Genomic DNA, 23,380 nt, shown 5'->3' with positions numbered 1-23,380 from the left:
AGAAGTCCCGTCTGCTTGGTCAGGATTCAACACGCGGGGTGTTCAGCGTGTTGATTATCACTCTCAAGTCTTATTATAACAGCAGCAGTAGGCAGTCCCTTCCACTGAGACGGGATCCTCGGTGTTGGAAGGAAGCATACACTGCCACTGTGTTCCTGCAGGCATGTTTGTGGGGTTCTGCTGCCAGCATTGGACAGATGCCTCATCTTTTGTGATCCTTTGCTCACTTTGGAACTATCAAGAGAGTAGATTTTCTTCTACCCTTTGGTTAAAAATATGTACATAGTCTAACACTTGCATGCACATGTGGAGTTATTTAGGGACAAAACTGCTCATCTTATGAACTAGTGAATTCACTTTGGCTAGCTAGAAATCTTTGAACGTCAGAGAGAATAAGGACTTGCCACCCAGCTCCTCCATCTTACAGATAAGGAGCTAAGTGCCAGGTAGCCCGAGTCACCTAAGGATCCTGAATCCCAGTCTTTTTCCCCCTCCATTATACCGTGTACCCATAGCACTTAATCTGGAAGTGGTTAGTTGCTAGATTTTAAAGATAATTAGAATATGAGAACAATTTGATTATTGTAACTAAATGTATAAACCTATAATATCCCCATGAGCAGCTAGCTATAATTAGAAAGTAAGTTCTCAAGAAAGATAGACCTTTGATGTACTCTCTGACACAAAATGCATGTTATTTTCAGCTTTATTAGCCCATGAGGCCTAAAAGTACAATTTAAATCAACCTAAATGTAAACTATAAGTACCTGATAAACACTGACCTACTTTATAATGTATTTCTTTTCCATAAAGTGATTATCTAAATAATATCATTCCTTAGTTTTCCTATAAAAAGTGAATACTACCTGGAACATTTCTAACTCCTTTAATATTAAATCATCTATTTTCTATACTTTGAAAGAGAGAGAATTTTTGAGCAATGATAGATTTCTCTAGCTAATCAGAACACGTACTGCTGTTCTCATACTCTGTTGTTCAGGACGTTGGGGAAGTACTTGAAAAGCTGAAGAAAGGGTAGCAGAAGGGGAGCGGGCAGAGGGGCAGGGAGAGTCACATCCTCAGATAATTTAATTACCTCATAACATTCTTTAAGACAGCTTGCATAAAATTCCACCAATTTCATTAGAAGAGCATAGTTTTTCATTTGAATATATTAAAACAATGAATTAGTTCACTGATTTTAAGCATTTTCATAAAAACTTTGCTTATAAAGATCAGAGTTTATAACCCTTAAAAACTTAGAAATAAAAAGCAAAATATCAGGTTAAAAAACACACACTTGAGATGCTTATATATTTGGTCTTTCAACAGAATTCTCCACATTTTGATTGTTCCATACACCAGTTTTTAAAAATTATCAAATATGTAAGGACAGAGGGATGAACAAATTAGACGGCAATGCTCTGCATTTTCCTTGCGATGAGAAACTATATATATTTTGATAAATGGACACAGCTCCATTCAGCAAACGGCTCTGTGTATTGTGGTAAATTCTTGTGCAATTACAGAACTTTGCTGGAATGCCCAGCGGTCCCTAGATAAATTCCTTCACCCTCTATGGTAACAACTTGTCAGGTAGACTCATTTCCTGTTTTTTATCTGAGCACCAAAGGAACTTGAAGGACCTTCATGAGTTTGGGACGAGTCGCAGTATGATCTGTCTCTTACTAGCAGTAATTTTTAAACACAAAAGACAACTTCAGTATTATTTTCTTAACTGAACTTTGCTCACTCCAAAATACACTTTGGCTCAATAAGTAGTTAACAGCAGACAATAATTTAACACCCCCCAAAACACGCTGTTTTTACACACAGATTAATTTCTTTTTCTTTAAAGAGTTTGGGTTTTAATTCTGCTAGAATTTCCTGTGTTCTTCCACAGCAGCGTCATAGGAAATCCTAATGTTCTCAAGATTTCTTTCATTTCATTGCACCTGCTTTTCAGGATCAACAAGTTGGTTTACAAGCTTGAAGTCTCAAATTCAAAATACTTACTTGTGGGTGAAATAAGAATCCTGGAGAAGGTCTCAAGTATTTCTCTTTTAAAGCTTCAAGTGGGTCAGTTAGTTTTCTTTTCTCTACTCTGAAAGGTTAAAATTAGTTTTTGGAGATGAATCAGTCTCATATATCAATCACCATATAATTACTGACATTTCACACAGTTAACAATAAAGCAAATGGTAGGTTTCCGAGAAGAACACTAATAAAAATATAAAGACATCTGTTCGGTTCTTGAAGAATACTTAGGACACTTCTAGGCACTCAAAGAAAGAGGGTCCTATTTATAAAGGCAAAATCTTATTGAATGGCGATTAATAACAATAGTGAGGAGATATAAAAAAATGAAGACTCATGAAACCAGAGGCATTGGTCACATATATGTACCTTTCTATTTCAAATGGAGACAAGAAGTCTGGATGATTTTGAAATCATGACAGAGTCCATTTTGAAAATTAAAGTCATTTTCTACCAAGAAACTGTTCCCCTAAGTTACTCATTATGTTTCTCCCATCCTTGCCAATGACAGCAGCAGAGTTTCTAAGTATACTGTGCACCCTGCCACCCACTCTTTGAGGTTCAGGTGTCTTCTTTCGGATGACAAAAGATGGCGGAGGGTAAAGGAAAAGGAACTTTTTGAAGACAGAGGCATATAAAACTTATCTACATACCCCTTCTGCCTTCAGAAACGTTTGTCATTCTATTTACCATCAAGTATACAGGAAATGAGATCATGGATTAAATTAATTTCTTTCACCAACGGTTGGTAATTTTAAGAACTGTTGAATAAGTATGCTTTTAAAATAGAATCAAAATTAATACAAACAGCTACCACTTCTTGAAATTTTGTATATGCTATCTTTTGCATACACTACTTCACTTATTGAAATAGATCCTCTTATACCCATTTTATGGATTTTTAAAAAAGTTTGAGACATGGGAAAGCTGAGATATCAACTCAGGTCGTACACTAAAACCGGTGCTTAGGACAGGTTTTCATGACTTTGGTAAAATGACAGGCCTAGGCTCTTAATTCAGAGTGAAATGCCAGTGAGGAGACTGAGTTTCAACGAAGCATGAGGAAGGTTAGGAGGTGAAGAAGAGTGTAACAGGTGTGTGGAGGGATTGAATGCCCGCTGCCACTGGGAGGGTCTAAGAAAGAATGTCTGAGGAGTTCTCTTCACAAAGGGCTGAGATCTATCACTGGTCTGGAAACACAACTTTCCCGGCAATGTGTGCCATACAAATACAGCCCACACACAAAATAGGGAAGTGCTGTTTTCCCTTCTTTTCCCTTCTCTTATTGGGACTGCCACAGGAAGCAAGACGTGATAACTGAAAAAAGTGCGCAGGTGTGATACCGATGGCTCAGGGATATTTTTGTACTGTTCTTTTAAATCCCCTTCCAGTGGGAGTTAGTGTTAGTCCTCAACATACTGGCAGCATTGCTTAGTTATTGTATTACAGATGATAGGAGGCAGAAAAGGAGATTTTAGTGAAAAAGGGTTTGCAGCTCAAGTTCCTATTAAGTAATAGGAATCAATAAGTATTGTTGAATCAAAGAGTAGCACAAACTTGACTGTTTGTAAAGGAGAATCAGGTAAAAATGTGAAAATAGTCTCCTCTTAAAACAAGTCCGATGAACAATGATCCACACCTTCCATTATTTCTTGACAATGTTCAAGACTCGAGTGAGAAAGTAAATGTGAAAATGCTTGGTAATGTTCAAAATACATAATAAACATAATTACTCTCACTCATACTTTTAAAGAAAGCTGGTATTTAAAAACTAAATCGTTCTGAATGTCAAGCGAGTGTTACAGAACACTTGCCTAAGAGGCTTTTTATTAAGCATATATGTTTCCCCCAAAGAGTTTTTGGATGCATCAAAGAAAACTGGATAATGAAGGTATATAGAGACACATTCCTTCCAAACTAACCACTCACATTATATACAAGACATCTTTGTGACTCATGTTTCATTTACTTTGGGCTCCTGGGAGATATACTTAGCAAAAGAACGTGAACAATACTTACTAAGGATGTATTGGTAGGTTCACAAAGAGAAAACCCATGCTGTTCTACGTCCCACTTCATTCCAAATATCCTGACCCATTTAAGTCCCCACACATATTTGCATTAATCCTTCAGGAGCCTCATTCTTCTGCCGCTTGACAACTTGCTTTAAATACAGCTTTCCCATATTTTCCACTTAAAAAATGTTTTTAAAAATAAATTTATTGTCAAGGGAAAGAACTCTGTGGGCCTCATCCCAAACCCCAAATTCAGAGACATCCAAAAATAAGTCCAAACCTAATGAGTTGACTGTCTGAGTAAAAAATGAATTCATGAGATCAAACAACTTTACTCTCTGCCTTATTATAATAACAAAAGTAATTTGTTACCAGATATAGCTTTAGAATGTAAAAACTGCCCTCCATACTCATGTCCACGTCGAACTGTCTCCTGTCCTCCCTTACCTGTAAATCGGGTCCATAAAGAAAGGAGTGGGTCTAGCATGCTGCAAGGAACCATCCGATGGGGGTCTTGGTTCAATGTTGCTTCCTTTCTTTTCCCCAAACACGTGGTTTTTACGGGGCTCAGTCAGCTTTGTTCCACTGGCTCTACTCCTACTGCCCATACTTAGATCCAGGGGTTGGTCTTGGCTTGTGGCAGGTGTTGCTGGAGGCTTGGAGGGTCCTGGAGTCAAGGGCTTCTCATCCTTTCGCTTAGTGGTGAGATCAAAGGGAGACTCAGAGCTTCCCTTCTGCAGTTTCTTTACTTCACTTGGTGATTGGGGTTCCATTTTCAAAGGTAACGATCGCAAGTCTCTATCAGGAAATGGGTACATTGATTGAGAGAATGCTGGAAAAAACGGGAGGGGAAACATGGAAGGGTAAGGTAAAGCTCCAACTTTTTTGTCTTGCAGCCCCACCAGTCCTGTTGAACCAAAGTATTTCTCAGCAATAGAAGCAATAGCCTTTATAGAATCATTCACAGCTCCTGACACCGCAGTCTGCTCCTCTAAAGATGGTGAGAAAATGGAATGATTGCTGTATTCTTTCTTATTATGTATTGAAGCCAGATTCTGAAGAGGGCTTACTTTGTCTTTGAACATTTTACCATTTTCTTTAAATTTCTCTTTATCACTTTCAATGTCACTTTCCAGATCAGAGCCCGAGGTTGTTTCCAGGTCACTGCCACTTGGCGTACTGACATCATCAAGGTCACTACTCTCTGACTGGTCACTGATTTTCTCAAGGGGCCTCTCTTCAGAGGACCTCTCGGGCTGGAGCTCCACTGGCTTATTGTCCCCTACAGATGGGTGTTTAGATAGTGCCTTCAAAATATCCTGTGTAGCTGGCAGTATCTGAGGATGTGTCATGAGGGGACTTTGACTTTTGTTTGTCTGTTCAGTACTTGATAGTCCTTTAACAGGAGAACTAGCAGGTATCAAAGGAGGCCTGTGGTACAAGCCGGAAGGAAACAGACCAGGGAAGCTAAAAGAAAATCCAGGAGCTGTTGGAAAGGTAAGACCAGCGGGATGCCTATTGGCACCGAAATAGTCAGCAAGGCCCGGGTTGGCATGACTCATATTAACCATGGACGTTTTATCCATAGCGGGGGTTCCAGGAAGTGAAATGCCTTGGCCAAAAAATCCACCTGCCGCAAAATGGTTCTTGCCCTCACAAAACCTCCTGTGTTTATTTAAGGAAGACGTAGTGCTGAACATTTGTCCACAGTCTTTGCACTTGATTTGGGTTCTGCAATCAGCATGCATGCGCTTATGACGACAAAGGTTTGAAAACTGAGTATAGGATTTATGGCAGACCTCACCTGTGTGCAAACAACAAAAGAGAATCTCAGGCTTTATGGCAATTGCTGCTGAATTGAGCAAGTATCACAATTGGTTTACCCAGAATTTCAATGAAGAAGCCAGGAAAAGTTGTTGGAGGTACCAATCTGGGTGCTCCAAACACAAAAATCCCCATTTCACTAGATTCCAAAGCAAGGCATCCAACCTGACAAATGTCTTGAGGCAGCACAAATATTCCATATATAAATATATATAAATATTTCTGTCATCCCCACTACATCATATTTTGTATCATATTTGTATACTTAAATATTTAGAGAAAAGTCCAATTCCAGTATACGTTGATTTCCCACCCAATGACTACCCTAACAGAATCTTAAAAATTAAAAGTCTTAAGCATAAAACACACCAGGAACCCCATTATATTTTTAGACCACCTCGAGAATTCTAAGTCTTAGCACTGAAACAAAATAAAACAGCCTTTCTCTCAATTGGCAACTTTACCTTTATTCCCTCTCCCCTTGGGGGAAAAGCCTGTGACTGTTCTACCATTATTTAATTTGCATTATATCATACGCTCTCATCATTCACACATCAAAGCCACACAACAATGCACATTGTGTATTCTGAGACATTTTTAACAATCATTTTCATGATTTGAGAAAGACTGACATAATTTACAATGGCTCTATTTTAAGCCTGCAAAGGAAACTAAATTGAATGTGGCCCATCCTGCATTGCTGGTTCCCATGAACTATGATCACGTCCTCTGACTTCCCCTCACACCAGCGGTTGTGCTAACCTTCCTGCATTTATGAAACCCCCGTCCTTGGGAAATATGTCCACTTGTTGTCATATCTTCGTCGGTTATCTCAGGGCTTGACTTCTATGGGGGTTAGCCAATTATGGTAAGCAAGGGGAGGGTGCTCGGAGTGCTCTAATACAGAAAGAACACAGCAGGGTGCGGCTGGGAAAGAACCCGCCTCCTGGGGCATTTGCCAAAAAAGTAGAACATCTTCCTCCCCACGTATGTGAAAACAGATTTAAGTGTATTTTGAGACCAAGCTTCGTAACCTTTAAGAACTCTGTTGTTCTGTACGAATCCCCCTCACTTCGCAGTTCGGCAGGATTATCGTGTTCGTTTCCTAAGTATCACATTTTAAAATCTGACTTTAGTAGAGATGAATCCACTTTATGTGTGAGCTTACTGTAAACGATTCTGGGCACATTTAATACATGCAGAAACATGATACGCCTTGTCAGTAGTTACTGAAACAAATTTATATAAGAAATTAAATTGAAGACAAACGCAACATTTATTGCTTTCATGGGATGATCGCCTTTAAGCACAGAATGGTGGAGCTCCTGAGTTAAAGCAGTAATAATTGAAAGAGAAAAAAAAAAAAAAAAACTCGAAGCAGATTTTACAGATGTTCAGTCATGCAAAACTCACCCAAAAGTTGGATTATCCCACACACCACCAAACGGGAAGTACCAAGTGGTCCCATAATATTTCTTTTACTGATAATGATTAAAATACGCTGTGACATATATCAGGGTACTTAGTAATGATAAAGGAGCTTTCAGCTGTGGGATGATTCATAACATGATAGAGGCCACAACATGCATTTTAATGGGAAGAGAAGATGTGAGTGATTTCTTTTCAAATCATCCTACTGGAATATACTGACCAGAGGCTGCTTTCAAAGTATGTACTCTTTAACCATATACAATAAATATACATGCTATTTAAATTCTTTGATACACTAATTAAAACCATATGATGCAGAGGGCAGAACATGAGGCTTTCACTGGTTACATTAATTCAGCTATGAGCAATAACAAGAAATAGTAAATAAAATGTCGTTGGAATAATCAAAGTGCACTCATCGGGAAAGGAACACTTCTCCTCTGGGCATTAAAAGGCGTTGAGAAAATGTCTTGATGGGTCTTCAACCACGGTATAAACTTTTGAAAGGTTTGCAATTTTTGGCATAGAAATGTCGCTCTCTAGACTTCTCTCTTAGAGCCAGCTGGATTTAAGAAATCAAGACCTTCTCTATCTCAGAATCACAGAGGGTGCGTTTGACTTTCCTGGTTGTACCCCCTGTTACACAGATGAGCAATGTCTGTGTCAGGTCTTAAGAATGGAGAATCTGGGATGTTTCCCTAGGCAGGGGCTTTGTTTTTCTCACTAGAAGGTCTGCCCTGGCCCACCACAAACCACCAGGCCTCCAGGTGAACGGCTCAATTGATGTTGAAGTCGATACTCTACTGTAATTTTCTTAGTAATAAGGAATTAGCCAGCAGTTAACATTGCATTTTTCTACTTATTAAACAAATTAAGAGGTATTTTGAATATGTTCAGCCTATTAGAGCATGTGGTTTCTATTTGGGAAGGCCGGAGGTTTCTGTAAAGGCAGTGAGTAATTACCTTAGCGCTGGTGACTTTGGGCTCAAGCTTGGCAGTACACTGTAATAAGAGACAGTTGCCATAAACACACCAGTGGGGGTAAATCGTGGTGTGTGGCCTTCTGGTGAGAAACAGATATCAACTCTAGGTGAACCTCCTCTACTCCCAATCTCCACACCAACTCTCCTCTTTTGTTCTGAAATTACATGGCTATTATTCATAATTACCCCATGGTTCTCTGTCAGATTTTATATTTGAAGAATGCCATCTGCTATTTAAATTTACCAATAATTACTGAAAAGGCATTCATGGCAAATAGTTGCACAAGCTGATTGGAAAGGGACGCCCTATAGTGCTTTAAAATGAAACACTTGACTTCAACACAATTAAAATTCCAGATCCCAGAACCTTCGATGATAGGAATCTGTATTTTCTGACTTTTGGTTTAAATAATAGAGAAAGCATTAAATGGGTGATCATAATTCATTTGGCCTATTTTTTTCCCCACCAAAACACAGTAAATGTTTAAAGTCTGTTTCTGAGAAATCAGAAAGAAATGAGTTATTTACGCCCGTAACACTTTCAAATATATTTTTAAGGGCATTACGACCTAGAGTCAGAAATGCCTTTATGAGACAAGAAGTCTAAAATTTCTATTGTATACTTTATTTCCCGTGACTTTCAATAGAGCTTCCCCAAGGGAGACTAGAGCACCCTTTTGTTTATCAACTAGTCCTCTTCACTCCACCCAGGGAACAGAAGAACATAGGAGCAAAACAAGACTGTAGCATAAGCTAGAAAGGGAAACAAAACAGAACAAGACTCAAAAAATAAAAAACTCCCTTGATGCATGGAAGCACAAAAGAGGACTGTGCCAAGATAAAAAGGAGGAGGGTTAGTCTCTGGTATCTCCATGTTGGTACTAAAAAATATTTTTTGCCTATCAGGTCCTGTAGTAGTGTCTCATACATCTACTCAGAATTTTACATATTTATCAGAAATAAAACGTTTTATAAGGGTTCCCAAGTCAGAGGTTTTGCCATCCATGGAGTGTGCTTCAAAGAGTTCTATGCTCGTCTGGATCCAAAATCAGTCTTGACCTTTGTGGCACAACTCAGTGAGTCACTGTGTTTGTATGCCCCGCTGAGCAATGGATCAAAAGAAGTCCAAAGTCATTGCCCAGAGGAACCGAAAACAACTGATTTTCCTTATGAAACATTTCAGCACAATACAGGGAATAGGAGCGGGTGGACAGAAGAAGCAGCAAACGAGCACTGAGTTTTACTTTATGCGGAATGTGTTACTAAAAAGTACAGGGATGTTCCAAGTAGTTGGTTGGACTGGATGTCCCCTGAAAACACACTACCTGTAAATTTGCTTTACTGCGGTGGGTTATAGAAGCAGCATGTCCAGCATCAAAGTGAGAATGTTCTGCTTTTCAACTAACTGAGAACTACTGGCCGGCAGTCTGTGATTGGTAACAAGTGTAGATTAAGGGGTATTTTATTCCCTTTCCAACACACCACACACACACACACACACACACACTCACTCCCAGTCCTAAGCCTCCTTGCCAAGTGGGGTACTTCCAGCCCTTTCTGATCCAGAACAGGTTTTTATCACTTCACCTCCTTTAGTGGCATCTGCCATTGTCAGCGTGAGACAAATCTGGTTGTCTCTATTAAATCCTACAACCTGGAGAGGCTTCCCATCCATTATTTCATGACTTCTCCCTTCTCTGCTCATTATTGATTTCATCTAAAACAAAACACCCCGGGAATTACAGGCAAAAAACCACAAAACAAACAAACAAACAAAACCAAAACCCCTGGATCTGGGTGTTACAAGAGTTTCTTGTAACAGAAAACAGCCTTACTGGACTGGACCATAAGGAGCTAATGCAGAGACCCTTCCACGGCCACGTGGCCACTCTCCTGATCACAGTGCCTTTCGGACGAGAGAAGGATGCAGGAAGGAGGGCTGGAGTGTGAAAAACTTACAGATAAAGGGCTTCACACTGCTGTGGATGTGCTTGTGTTGTTTGAGGCCCGATGAAGTGGCAAACGTTTTGCCACACTCCGGGCACGCGTGGGCCCGGGCACCAACATGCTGAGAGCGGATGTGCCGCTGAAGGTTGCTAGGGTCCGTGAAAACCTGCTAGGAAATGAGTACTGATTAATCAGGAAACTTAATTCAAGGACACAATAAAGAAGACCAGGAATGACTCGAGAAGGAATTTTATTTGTTTTGCTTTTTATTTGTTTTCCCCAAAGACCAAAAGAAAGTCATAATTCCAAAGCATGAGCTCCTCTAGAATAGGGACTGTAAATTATTCAGCTCTTTATCCTTAGCATGAAATGTCCATCAGTATCAGCTGAACAAAATAATTAATGGCATGATTAGACCGTGTTCAAGATCTTTTTGATCCCATTTAGAGTGATTAGAGTTGAACAATAAAATGCCAGCCAAGACATGATTAAAACTGGTGTGCTATTTCCATCCTCTAAACCAAGACACGCTGGGTACAAAATTGGGGGGGAGTTTTACTTAAGTATCTCAAATCTATTCAAGGAGCTCCCCCAGGAGTTAAAGCTAACAAATGTGTTTCAGCAAGTTACCATGAAGCTAACACTATTCCTTAAAACACTGTACTAAAAAAAAAAAAAAGAAAGAAAGAAAGAAAAAGAAAAAGTCACCTATACTTCTGGGAGCAAAACATCTCTAAAGATAATTTCCCCTGATATGAAGAAAGATATTCAAATGATATGAAAAGTTTTTGGAAATAGAAATCAACTTCAATGACATGAGGACATCTTTTAGTTAATTGAGAACCGTGAAGATTAAATGATGTGAACCAATGTTCTCATATTTCAGAGTCAAGGTCAAGATGGAGTGCTTTCCTTGCACCCCTATGCTGTTCAGCAGTGGCCACTAAGGGACTATGCTTTCAATTAGAACCAAGTCATGATTTATGGTAGGGACTTGGGTGGAAAAATTTGCAAATGCAGGAGTCTCCTATTCTTTCTGAACAGGCATTCAGAAACTTTATGTGACTTCCTCACAAATTGCTATTAAAAGAAATCAGTAAATGTGCATTGGATAAAATTTGCGTTCTCCATAAGGCTATAAAACAACCCCACACTGGCAAGCCAGTAGCGGAACCAGGAATTTACCAAGGATGTCTGACACCTAGTTCTGGAACTCACCATTAAGCCTCACTTCCTCCCTTACAAAAATAAAAGGACACCCACTAAGTGTTTTTATACACTGTACTAATGCCTTTTAGCATACAACACTCAGTCTACTTTTCTCAAGATATTTATAGTTTCCCCTCTCAAGGCTTGTTTTTATATATCATAGCAAGTGATGGATTAAGAGAGAGCAGGATGACAGAGAGAGGCCAAGTAGTCTACAAATTCACTGTACCTTGGCACAGTTTTCACATTCATAGTGCTTTCCACTGTCATGTGACATCTGGTGGCGAATTAAATTGGACTTCCAGTTAAATGCCTTGGGACACTGATCACACTTGTATTCCCTCTCTTCAGTATGTGACAACATGTGTTTCTCCAGGCTGTTAAGAGAACAATTGATTTAATAAGACATGGTGACAAAGAACACATTCATAAACAGAATGTCATTTTATTAGTAATCCAACCGGCAATTAAAGAGAAAAGAAGGAAAAGTGGTGAGGTGAGGAAGATGAAGAAGAAACAGGCCTGCAACAGACAAAAGAAAATGTATTTCTCCTAGACTGTGTCTCTTACTAACACAGAGAAGTACCCCTGTTAGAAAATAAATTGGATACAGCTATCAGGGATTAGTTGCCAGTTCAAGGGCATGGTAAACGACTAGTCGTTTGTCCAGTTCTCGATTCACTACACCATTCTCAGGTCAACACATTTTGCTCATACCCACTCAATTCAAACACAAACACTCAAACAGAAGATCCTCAAAATTGCTTAAGAATGTGCAGGGCAGGGGCACCTGGGTGGCTCAGTGGGTTAAAGCCTCTGCCTTCGGCTCAGGTCATGATTCCGGGATCCTGGAATCGAGCTGTGCATCAGGCTCTCTGCTCTGCAAACAGCTTGTTTCCTCCTCTCTCTCTCTCTGCCTGCCTTTCTGCCTACTTATGATCTCTGTCTGTCAAATAAATAAATAAAATATTAAAAAAAAAAAAAGAAGAAGAACATGCAGGCAGGTATTCTATCTAAAGCCTATAACCTCTACATTCAAAAAGGTACTTTTTTCCCATATCGCTGTATAGGAAAGTAAGCTGTACGCTAACCATTCAACAAGCAACTTCCCAATATAACCCTGGGGTGATTGGATGATGGTGAAGCAGATGAACCGATGAATGCATATGGATATACAAAGATACAAAAGGGTATATATATAGTGCCTATGCACTAGGGAGGAAGGAAAAGTGTATAATATTATAAGTAGATGTACTATTAAAGGCCCACAAAAGAAAAGCAGTTAGAAGTTTCTCATAAGCATAATTTCTCTGATTTAAAGTTTAGGATATTTTTTGCTTCTCAAATATTCCCCTCTCTTCTAAAACTTGTATGTGAAATCCACAGGAATGCAATGAAAAGGAAATATTATAGATAATGGATTGCTGTGATACTCAGATGTTTATAACACGTTTGTTAATTAAGTACAAACAGATAACACACTGGGATACTACCCCAAATAAGGTAACCAGAGTTCCTTGGAGAAATAGCCTGTTTCAAACTTGAAGCCCGAGATACACAAGATGGGCCCTGAACATCTTGTTACAGCAAACTGCAAGAAAGTTATAGATCATGTCAAAAGAATTAAGGTACCAACCTGAAAAGACACCCACTGACCAGATGTGAGGAAATTTAAGCATCAATAAAAATAGTAATCTCATCCTTTAACAAAAAAATATTCAAAATCACACAAACAAAGCCTCACTGGTCACCGATGGAAGATGCTAGGAAGCCAAATCCTTATTCTGAAAACTAGTAAATAAAGGGGGAAACTCACCCATGTGTCCTGCTTTTCCTATATGAACTGAACTTCAGGGTGAGCAAATAAACAATAAATTCTCTCTGCATAGAACTAATATAGAAAATAACGAAAGAATGATAGAAGTAGAAAACATTCATTTTATAGCACATAAACAATTAGTACACTTGGGCAATCCATAAATAAATACTCTGCCTCCTGAAGGAAATAAACCATAACATCAGTGAGGTATTCTTCCTAAAACAATGAACCTAAATCTGATCGAGGCTTGGGATATTTTACAGGATATAGAGAAGATGGAGAAAGATTTTTAACACCAAGGGCACATGATCCGTAGAATCCAGACTGGAGCGAATGCTACAGGAAAAAGCAGTTTCTTCTATAAATAAATTTTAATGAGGGAGGGAGGGAAATGAAATAAAGAGACTGACTGGAGGAACTTATAAATTAAAAGAGACATAAGAGATATGTCTACTAATTGCATTGGTGGACCTTAGCATGATCTTATTTCAAACAAAAAACTCTAAAAGTAATGAGATAAGTGGGAGAGTTTGAACACTGATTTTTTATTTTGTAATACCAAAGAATCATTATTTTTAAAGTGTGGTGTTGAAACTTGTATTTTAAAGAGTCCTTTTTTTTTTCTACAGATACATACTGAGCTATTTATGAATAAAATGACATAATGTCCAGGATTTGTTTCAATAATCTGAACGAGTGTAGCTGAGACAAGACTGGCCTTGTATGATAATTATCGAAACCGAGTCTATGGGGGTTTATTACACCGACCTCTCTAGTTTTGTGTATTTTGAAATTTTCCATAGTAAAAAGATATTTTAAAAAAACTACTAAGCATGTAAGCACTCTTTCTTTCCCAAGTTTTATTTTTCTGGGAGATGAATACTCTAAAATTCAAGGATCAAGTAAGATGCCTGTGTGCCTAGAATGTATCCAGTAGTCGTGTAGACTGTGTGCATGGCAGTGTGCATTAAAAAAAAGTGCCCTTTCTCATATTTGATAAATTAGAAATATCTTTCCCTATTTATTCTCTTCCTCAGCTTCCTCCCTACAGCCCTACTCAAAGTGGCACGTGAACTTACTTTTCCTGCCCCATGAGTCAGTTGACTTTGTAATGCTGTTCTATTTGAGCACAAATGGTGATATCTCTGTGAACAAAAGGTACCAGGAGAGTACAGGTGTGTGGAGTCACAAGAACAGCCCTATCTTTATCTACAATATGTAATCCTCTGTTTGTTACACAAGTTGAAATATTAAGAGAGTTAAGAGAGAGATACCATCGACTCCAGTTAACATTGAACTGAGTCAGGGACATCTTCTAATCACTGCATAGATTAATATTCTCCTTGTCATCCTCAGCTACCCAGGAAGGCATGCCACTCTATGACATACATTATATTCAAAGTGTGTGTGTCCAGTGGTAGAGACTGGCCCATACATGGATTCTTATTCCTGTGCCCTAAACTCCAATGATAGAGTTTCAAGAGTATACTACGCGGCATACGGGGGAAAAATAAATAGCAGTGCAAAGGGAGTTCTCCTTTCTTTGTTTCTTCTACTCCAGCATAAAATCTGTACTGTTCCATGGAATTATCAGCTATCAGTTCATCAGTGACAGAAAAAATAAAAAAGTGAATGGTTCTTATAGAAGACAATGTGCTTTTCTTTCACAAACATAGAAGCCATCCGGTCAGTTTTTAATGAGGCTTCTTTCTCTACTTTCCATAGAACTTCATCCTAATTTATAGATCTACTATAAAAGAACCTACTTTTCTGGGTTCTTTTAAACTTTTGCATATCAACCTTTGCTCCTCGCTGTTTTTTTTTTTTTTTTTGGGGCAGGAGGGAAAGGAGTATTTTTTTTCCTCAACATTTTACAGAAAAATACAGAATAATTACCATGTCAAAAAAGGATTTCTCATTTGTTTAAAATATAAAGCAACAATATAGGATTCAAAAAAGTGGAAAATATTCAGGGAATGTAGGTTCTGCACATGGCTAAATTATTTAACCAAAAACACCACTTAGATGGTCGACATCAGGTTGCATAGTGACATGCTAGATCCATCTGGCTGAGCTATCGAAAAGTAAGTTTTGAGGGTTCATCCAAAACCGGATAATTAGGTTTCCTTATTGTTTTCCACTGAATGTTTGACTGAAGGAACCAAACTGACAGTTGGTTTTGGCATTAAGTAGCGTTGACTCAGGCTCAATCCTACAACTAGTCAGAGTAAGAACCTCTCCCCACCTAAGTGTCGCCATACGCTTCTAGTGGGAAGTAGGAATTACATTTTAGTGTTTAGTGTTTAGTGTTTAACAATTTTTGTTCCATAATGCTGTCCGTTAGCTCTAATAACAAAATTGAAGGAAATATTCTTCATCTATGGCATCATAGATACTGCTTTACATATAAATACTTTATCCACTGGTATTTATTACTTTTCATTTCATTTTTTAATTTGGTCACAGTTACATTGATAAGATATGCTATGACTTTATTTTTATTACAAATCTATGTTTTATCAAACATCTATAGTACATTTATTCTCTCCATGGATTTATATTAAGTAACAAAGATGACTTTCAAGGGTACTGGAAAAGCCTTTTCGTTCCCCTTTACTCTCTAAAAGCTAAATTAGGTCTGAACTTTCAAACCTAGAAATTCATTCTTTTGACTCAATCTCCTCAAGGAATGGGTTATACTTGATGCTTTTTAAGTTACTTATGCACTAAAATCCATGACTACTGTATGAAATCCTTTCTTATAAGAAGCCTAGCCAGAGAAGAGGATGCAGGGCAACCAAGAGAGGGAAAGAAAAGAGAAGGGAAGGGAAGGCACTAAGGAAAGAAAGGGAGCAAAATGGTCAAGGGCAATAGGTGGGGTGTCCGAGAGAAACCCTGAGTAATTCACACTCCCGAGTCCCACCATTCCCACCTAAATTCAACATTATGCTCATCTGAATTCTGATTCTAGGTTCCAAGGATCGTTTCTGGATTTAAAAGCAGAGAAATCAATGTAGTTATTAAAACCGTTTGTGGGCTGAGGCAAAAAACCACTAGGGAGAAACAAACAGAAAATCTATGAGCTGGTTATATACATCCCTGATCTGAAAGGCTGTTCTGTAGCAAATCACCAATATAGTTTTCCAAGGGTATGTTCCAGAGTTGCTGTTTTCTCTAATAGTATTTTTTCAAAAGTTCTTTAAAAAAGTTCAAAAGCCTACCAAGATTAATATATTGCTGATTTGTGATTTTTACTTTGTTAAATATAAGGATTAGAGAATCATTTCATTTAGATCAAGTTTCTTTTTTTCCCTTTTAGGAAACAGGACATTTTCTTCATTGGGAATGATTTTCTTACTCTTTTATATATGTGCAGTTTAGATAAATAGTTGAAATGAAATCCACAGGTGACACACATCTATCAAAAGATCATCCTTCTTTCATTAAGTCTATATCAGAACCAATCTTTTTTTTTTTTTTTTAATCATCTAGATGTTTCTAGAGGCAGCTTTACTGTTTGGCATATGATGACTTTAATTGGCATCAGTGTTGTTCCAGCGTTCTTGATTCTCCAAGTCATATTTTATGCTGCAACGTTAAGCTTTCAGTTACCAATAACACTGTGTAAACAAACATAAACACATTATTTTCTGTCTAGCATCAAAATAACTATTTCCAACTCCATTTAAGTGTTTTACAGATAAGAATTTCCAGTGAAAACTGATTTCTGAAACATGTTACTAACACACTTCGTCAGGCTCATCGCAGTTCCCAATTTCCCATCTGTATACATTCTGAAAATTCAGCCTACCGACTGTACAACAACAACACTTGACGGCAGAGTAAATAAACATGTTCCCTAGTGCAACAAGCCACTTCTAACCTTTGCAAATCGGGGAAGACTTGGTCACATTCCTTACACTCCTGGATTGCATGTATGTCTCGGAGATCATTTTCACTTTCGAGTTTTTGTTGAAAGTCTTCTTCCACCATTGAAAATGCTGAGTGAGGGGTACTGCAGGGGAACTTCTGGTGATCTGCCAGTTCAGCCTTGGACTCAAAGAGCTGGTCACAGTCCTCACAGCGATATTGCCGTTCTTCTGTGAAAATAATTCAGATATTACGAGGCCTGGGCCGATCAGGAAGTGTCAACCACAAACCAGCAGTTAGTTCTTATTGAATTATGGAAGATGTATGAGAAATGATTTAGTTGTCATTTCCACCACTTCCACTTTAATCTGAATTAAAAATAATACCTGTAGAGAAGCCAGGACACAACCTAGCAGGATAATGTGGTTCCTTTGGCTACAGCAGAGCTTCCTTACCAGAGAATACGGCTTAAACCCTTCCAGGAGTTAGTATTCACAGGACATTAGAAGTAATAATAACCACTGACTGTGCATCATCTATTTCCTCAACCCCATTCATGGATTACTGATACTTCTCAAAACCTGATCATGAGAAATTATATGTTGGATTTTTATCCTGTTCTCATATGAGTCTACTAAAGCTCAGAGAAGTTTAGTAAGCAGTCAGGGATTACAGATTCAAAGGGTTGTGCCAGGATAAGAATCCATCTGTGTCTCATACCCTTCTCACTGTGCCATGTTATAGCGGGACACTGAGTCCCGCTCTGAGTCCCGCTTATACCTGGTTAATAGCAGTAAATGTGGGATTTTTCATTACATTCCTCATTACCACGTAATAGGACACAGGATGTTTTCAGTATCCTGCGAGGCTAATTTACATTACCCTAGGGTCAGCGCTAATTGGCAGGACCCTGTTAAAGAGCAAACATATCATGAATTTGCACTCTGAATCAGTAAGATAAATAAATGGTCGTAGCGGGAACTAGTGATAACAAGGTTATAAAGTGTCAGGCTAGTGATGGTATTGTTCCTATTCTTTCCCTCTGAATTGCTTTTAGCCCACTCGTGAGGCCATACTATGCACACATCACACAGACACAATCACAGAGGTATTGAAACAGCTCACAATCATGCAAAGATACCCAGGGCAACATGATCCATAATCCCTGTTTTATAGACCTACAGCCAGGACCTATAGCCAGTGGTTCACTGACTGAATGTTTTTGTGGGAATATTTTAGTCACCAACAAATGCTAGGCATTCTGCTAGGGAATGACTATATAACAAACTCAAGGGGATACACATGTGAACATATAGAGTGTGATATATTTTATGACAGATGCATGCACAGAGCCTAAGGGAGCCCAGAGGAACGTGTCTAATCCATCTAATCTGAGGGAGAGAGGTTCAGAAAAGGCTTTGTAAGGAGCAAGCATCAGCCAGGTGGAAGTGTGATGAGGGAGGACGTTGCAGGCAGTGGAAACAGCCTAGACCAATGGTAAAGGAAAGGAAGAGCATGGCAGCTTGTGGAAAGGCAAAGCTATAGGGGAAAAAAGGGCAGGTTGATAGGGTGCATGTAGGGGAGCAATGGGAAGTGACGTAAGAGAGGGTAGCAGGTCGCTAGGGGCTTCGGGGGCTCGTGCTAAGAAGGGAACAGAAAGCCACTGAAAGTCAGATAGCCTAGCTGTAGCATGGGAAGTTAAGTAGAAGTCAAATGGGACACGACTGCTGTAACCCACACACAATACTGGTTCATTTAAACTAAACCAGTAACAGGGGGCCCAGGATGGTAAAGAAACCAGTATGTAGATTTAATATGTGTGACAACTTTGGACTGTGGAGGGTTAAGGAACGGGGGTATTCTAAAGTAAATCACCTCAGCTCGAAAGTCAGGTTTCTCGATGACATTTTTCAGGCAATGGAAACATTTCCTTATAATCTGTCACCCTATTCACATATTTCAGATCTACATTTAGGGTGTGCCTGGGTGGCTCAGTTGGTTAAGCATCCAAGTCTTGATTTTGGCTCAGGTCCTAATCTCAGGGTCATGATGAGATTGAGTCCTGTGCTGGGCGTGAATCCTGTTTAGGATTCTCTCTCTCCCCCCCGCCCGCCCCCTCTCCCCAAGCCCTGCTCGCTCTTGCTCTCTCTCTCTTTAAAACAAAAAACAAAAAACATAAAACAAACAAATAAAAAAACTACATTTAGGATCTTGCCAGCAGTCTGAACACAAACGAAACTTCCAGGCCACAGAATGGATGGATGGAAAAGGCCAGGTTTTCGAAGCAGCAAGGCCTCGGTTTGAAAGCTAACCGAGTCATGTGGTCTTGACCAATATACCTAGCTTTAGGTAAACTCAGTTCTTCTATGTGTATAATAGAAATGACTCCTCTTCTATAGTTTTGATCTATGTATAAGACCAAATGAGATAATAAATGGAGAGCATATATCTGGTATACACTAGGTGTGTGATGCATGTTCTATTTTCTCTTTCCTAAGCAATGTGAAATTGTAGTAGTATAAAACACAAATCACCACTTAAGCATCATAAATATTACATATAACATATATGGTGTATATATATATGGATACGGATATGACACAATAAAAACAAAAAACAACTTTTGGGTTCAAGAGTGTTGTAAAGGCAGGTCACTCATGAATGGGAGCCCTGAAAGAAGAACAGCCATTTCTATTTAGTTTTTTTAGGATATTTATATTGTTAAACATTTATATTTAGAATTTAGAATATTTCAAATATTTACATATCTAGAACATTTAGAATATTTTTATATACCTAGAACATTTATATTTCTAAAACAATTGTTTGAAAACCTTTTTAGACCTAACATTCACCAATGAAAGTTGTCTTGCACTAGAGAAAGCCCAGATTACAGTTCTTATCCTATATGCCCCCTCAGCTCTCACACTCCTGGTTGGACCAGACTCCCTATTCAGGCTGAAACTCTACCAGGCCCATTGAGAACACTGGGTTTCTAAGAAGAAAATAATTTCCAAAAGGTTCCCAAAAATATAACTGCTATAATCTACCACAAGGCAGAATGCAGCCCAGCCAAGGGAAAAAATGTTCAAGTAAAGAGCCAGCCAAGACTGGTAGCTTCCTTCGGAGGAGTTCCAGAAGCAGAGACTGAGGTTTTCCTGTCGGGAATGCCAGAAGGATGGGAGGTGGCTCGATCCCCACCTGTCAGCTAAGTTGGGGTGAGTAACCCTTCCCAGTCGTCCTTCCAACTACAAAACACTCTAAAGTCACCACTAGATTATCTTAAACCAAACTGTGTTATATTAGGAGACAGAAATAAGAAAGAGAAAGAAAAGAGTACTCCATTTTTATCCCAATGGTACAAATCAATATGGGCAGAATTTTCTCTTTATTGGTCCTATACGTATACAACTAGTAATTATAATTGTTTTGATCCCCACTTCATTTGATTTAGAATAGTTCTCTGGCAAATACAAATTTCTCTGGGTGTGAAATTTCCTCATGTGTACTTTTCTCCCAATCCCCAGCCCCCAACCCTCTCCCATATGGTCATGCTGGCTAGGATTTTACTCTCATTGACACATTTTTCCCAGTAACAGAACATTAGATGAAAAGACACAGCCACTAGATTTATGAAAATCCAAACTGAGTTCCCTGAAATGACTTCTGTTCAGTGAAAGAATTCTTCCCATAGTCTAAGACATTGACAAAAAATTTAACCATGCGTTTCTCAGTCGAAATAGTCAAAATTCCTTTGGCCTCCACTTTAGGGAAGACCTCTGCTGACTTAAGCTTCTCAGTAACATTAGCCAGATGTCAAGCCAAGAAAAGAGCCAGTTGCAAGAGAAAGAGTTTGTTAAAGCTGACACTGAAGAGCCAGGAAAACCGATGCATGCCACATGCCGTGGACTCATGGGGATGCTTGATCCCACGCAACCAAATGAGGGCAATGAGGACGGTGGCATGAGCAGTACTAACCGTGGATGTCCGGCGCCATAGTCTCATGGGGATAGTCCTCACTCTTCATGAACAGCAGGAGCTCCTCTCCTGGTGCAATGTCTGCGACTACTCTATAAAATATCTTCAGAAGACCAGAAATGGAGGCGGTGGGAAGAGAGAAAGAAGCGAATGTTAAGAAAGGACAAGATATTCACTCATACCTGTACATTGTCTCAGACCTTAACAAACATGTTTCTTTTTATTTTTATCAGAAGAAGTGCGACTTCCTGTTTTGTGTCCTGAAAATTAGGCTTCTGATGACAACTGGAAAGCTGTGATTCTCATGCCAGTTCACAAATCTCTTCCAAATCCTGCTTTATCAATCAAACTGTCTTCATACAAGGCTTTCTGTATCACATATACCTTGTGGAATATTTGGTGAAGGACTTTCCCTTCTCTGAATTCCTCACTCTAGTGAACCCCCCAGGGATTCACAGAGCTGAATGTGTCTGGCATTACCCAGCAGCAGCCTTGCAAAGGGTGGCAAGGGCACAACGGCCTCCCTTAACATGTTCTCAAGAGCAGCCACCTTCTCAACAAGGTGTTTTTAAGGCAGTAGATTGAAAGGACATGACATCAAGAGCTGAGCCGTAGCGAACATAGTCAAAGGAAAATCTTTTGTTTTTAAAAAGCTTAATCCCCCTCTCACTAATCATTAGTACTCCCAGATCCAGGACTTGCCCTCACACTCCAGCTCCTGACTCCCATTCTCTGAAAGTAGGCAGTATGCCTTTAATTCATTCATTCATCAGGGTGGCAGGGTAAAGTACTTATTCCCCTGCCTTCTAGCAAAATTCTGAGGAAACAAAAAATTTAATAGGTCTGTTAATGACTAACTAAAAAGCTGTCAGGCAAATGTGGACCCATAATTTCTGAGAGCTGCCTACCTTTCCCCTCACCAGCTCTGTGACCTTAGGCAAGTCATTGTCCATTTACCTGTCCAGGTTTCAGGGTTCTTTTAATGTATAAAAGCATTTTCATTCACAATATGTACAAATATCGAATTTTATGTTGTACACCTGAAACTAATATGTCAATCACATCTCAATAACAAAGCATTTAATCATGAAAATATTTAAGGTGCTTCTTCATTTTACCACAAAAAAATGTTCTTAGTTTATTAGATTATTAATTAAACAACAATTCCATGACCAGACAGGGGTTGTGGAAGGAAGAAAGAACGAGATTATACAATTAACTGGTGAAAATGAAACCAGTCACACACACACACACACACACACACACACACACAGTACCACCAGAGCAACAAAGACAACAACAACAAAAAAACCTAGGGATTCAATCCTGCTCAGCCTCAATCCAATGGGGAGAAAACTCACAGAACACAAATTACTAAGAACTATGAGAATGTATCTTTAAAGGGCCTTTCTGTAACTGCTGGTTTCCTGCAGGATGTTTGACATTTCAAATTGAGAAAAACTGAGTAAATTAATACCTTATAAGATCAACAGAAATGTGCATAACTCTCATGGTATTTATCTATTTATTTATCTTTTGCAGAAGACATCAAATATAAGCATGTGCCTCTTTATTCCAGTAGGTGGCTCTAAAGCCCGCTTGTTTATTTTTCTATAAAAACATCACAGCACCCAATAGTGCTAAATCTAAAAACTCACTCAGTGAGGAGTGTTTTCTGACTACTTTCTTTCCTGTCAAAATAAAATCTTTTTTTTTTTCATTCAACAGTAATTTAACCATGTGAAATTGGGTTTATAGAAAATAATGCCAAATGCAAAATGTTGCTAGAATACGTTATCATATAACCCAAGATTCTTTATATCCAACCATAGAGGGACTCCAGACTATCTCAAGGAAATTACTCCTTGTGATGTGCTATTTCTACAAAAACCAGTGAGTATGCAGTTTATATCTTATTAACCCGCACCTGCAATTTTCCTGTTTTTGGAAGTTCACTGAGAGGAACAGTTCTGTTCAAAAGAACACGTTGAGAAAAATGATTGTGTGTTCACTTTTTTCCCCCCAAACCTTCCAGTTAAATGCTTATAAGCACTCTATTTCATTCTGGAGCTCTATTTCCCCTTAGAAAACAATGGACTTCTCTCAACAGTTTGAATCACCTCTTTTTTTGGCATCTCTCAAAGGTTTAACTTATTAGCTTCCTTTCCAACAACATGTTGACATTTGAATTGTGACATATTAGAACTTTTCGGTGGCTTCTCGGAAATAGTGAGGTTAAAGAGACAATACCCTGCAAGATCGTCACA

General features: G+C 38.8%; 1 protein-coding gene across 11 annotated transcripts in view; it reads right to left on the bottom strand.

Annotated features, from left to right (window-relative positions):
- MECOM (MDS1 and EVI1 complex locus) overlaps positions 1 to 23,380 on the bottom strand; it is a 544,809-nt gene that overhangs the window by 26,521 nt on the left and 494,908 nt on the right. For 6 of the 11 annotated variants that reach the window (XM_059391591.1, XM_059391586.1, XM_059391589.1 and 3 more), the window contains 6 exons: positions 21,114 to 21,216; positions 17,149 to 17,365; positions 11,676 to 11,823; positions 10,250 to 10,406; positions 4,500 to 5,856; positions 2,017 to 2,104 (listed from right to left, as the gene is read on the bottom strand). In XM_059391591.1, coding sequence (XP_059247574.1) covers positions 2,017 to 2,104; positions 4,500 to 5,856; positions 10,250 to 10,406; positions 11,676 to 11,823; positions 17,149 to 17,365; positions 21,114 to 21,216 — 2,070 coding nt within the window. The remainder of the gene's footprint in view (positions 1 to 2,016; positions 2,105 to 4,499; positions 5,857 to 10,249; positions 10,407 to 11,675; positions 11,824 to 17,148; positions 17,366 to 21,113; positions 21,217 to 23,380) is intronic. The other 5 variants (XM_059391587.1, XM_059391590.1, XM_059391588.1 and 2 more) reach the window with 4 other exon arrangements.

Source organism: Mustela nigripes, chromosome 2, assembly GCF_022355385.1.
Source record: "Mustela nigripes isolate SB6536 chromosome 2, MUSNIG.SB6536, whole genome shotgun sequence".
NCBI lineage: Eukaryota > Metazoa > Chordata > Mammalia > Carnivora > Mustelidae > Mustela > Mustela nigripes.
This window is presented reverse-complemented; position numbering and strand designations above follow the sequence as displayed.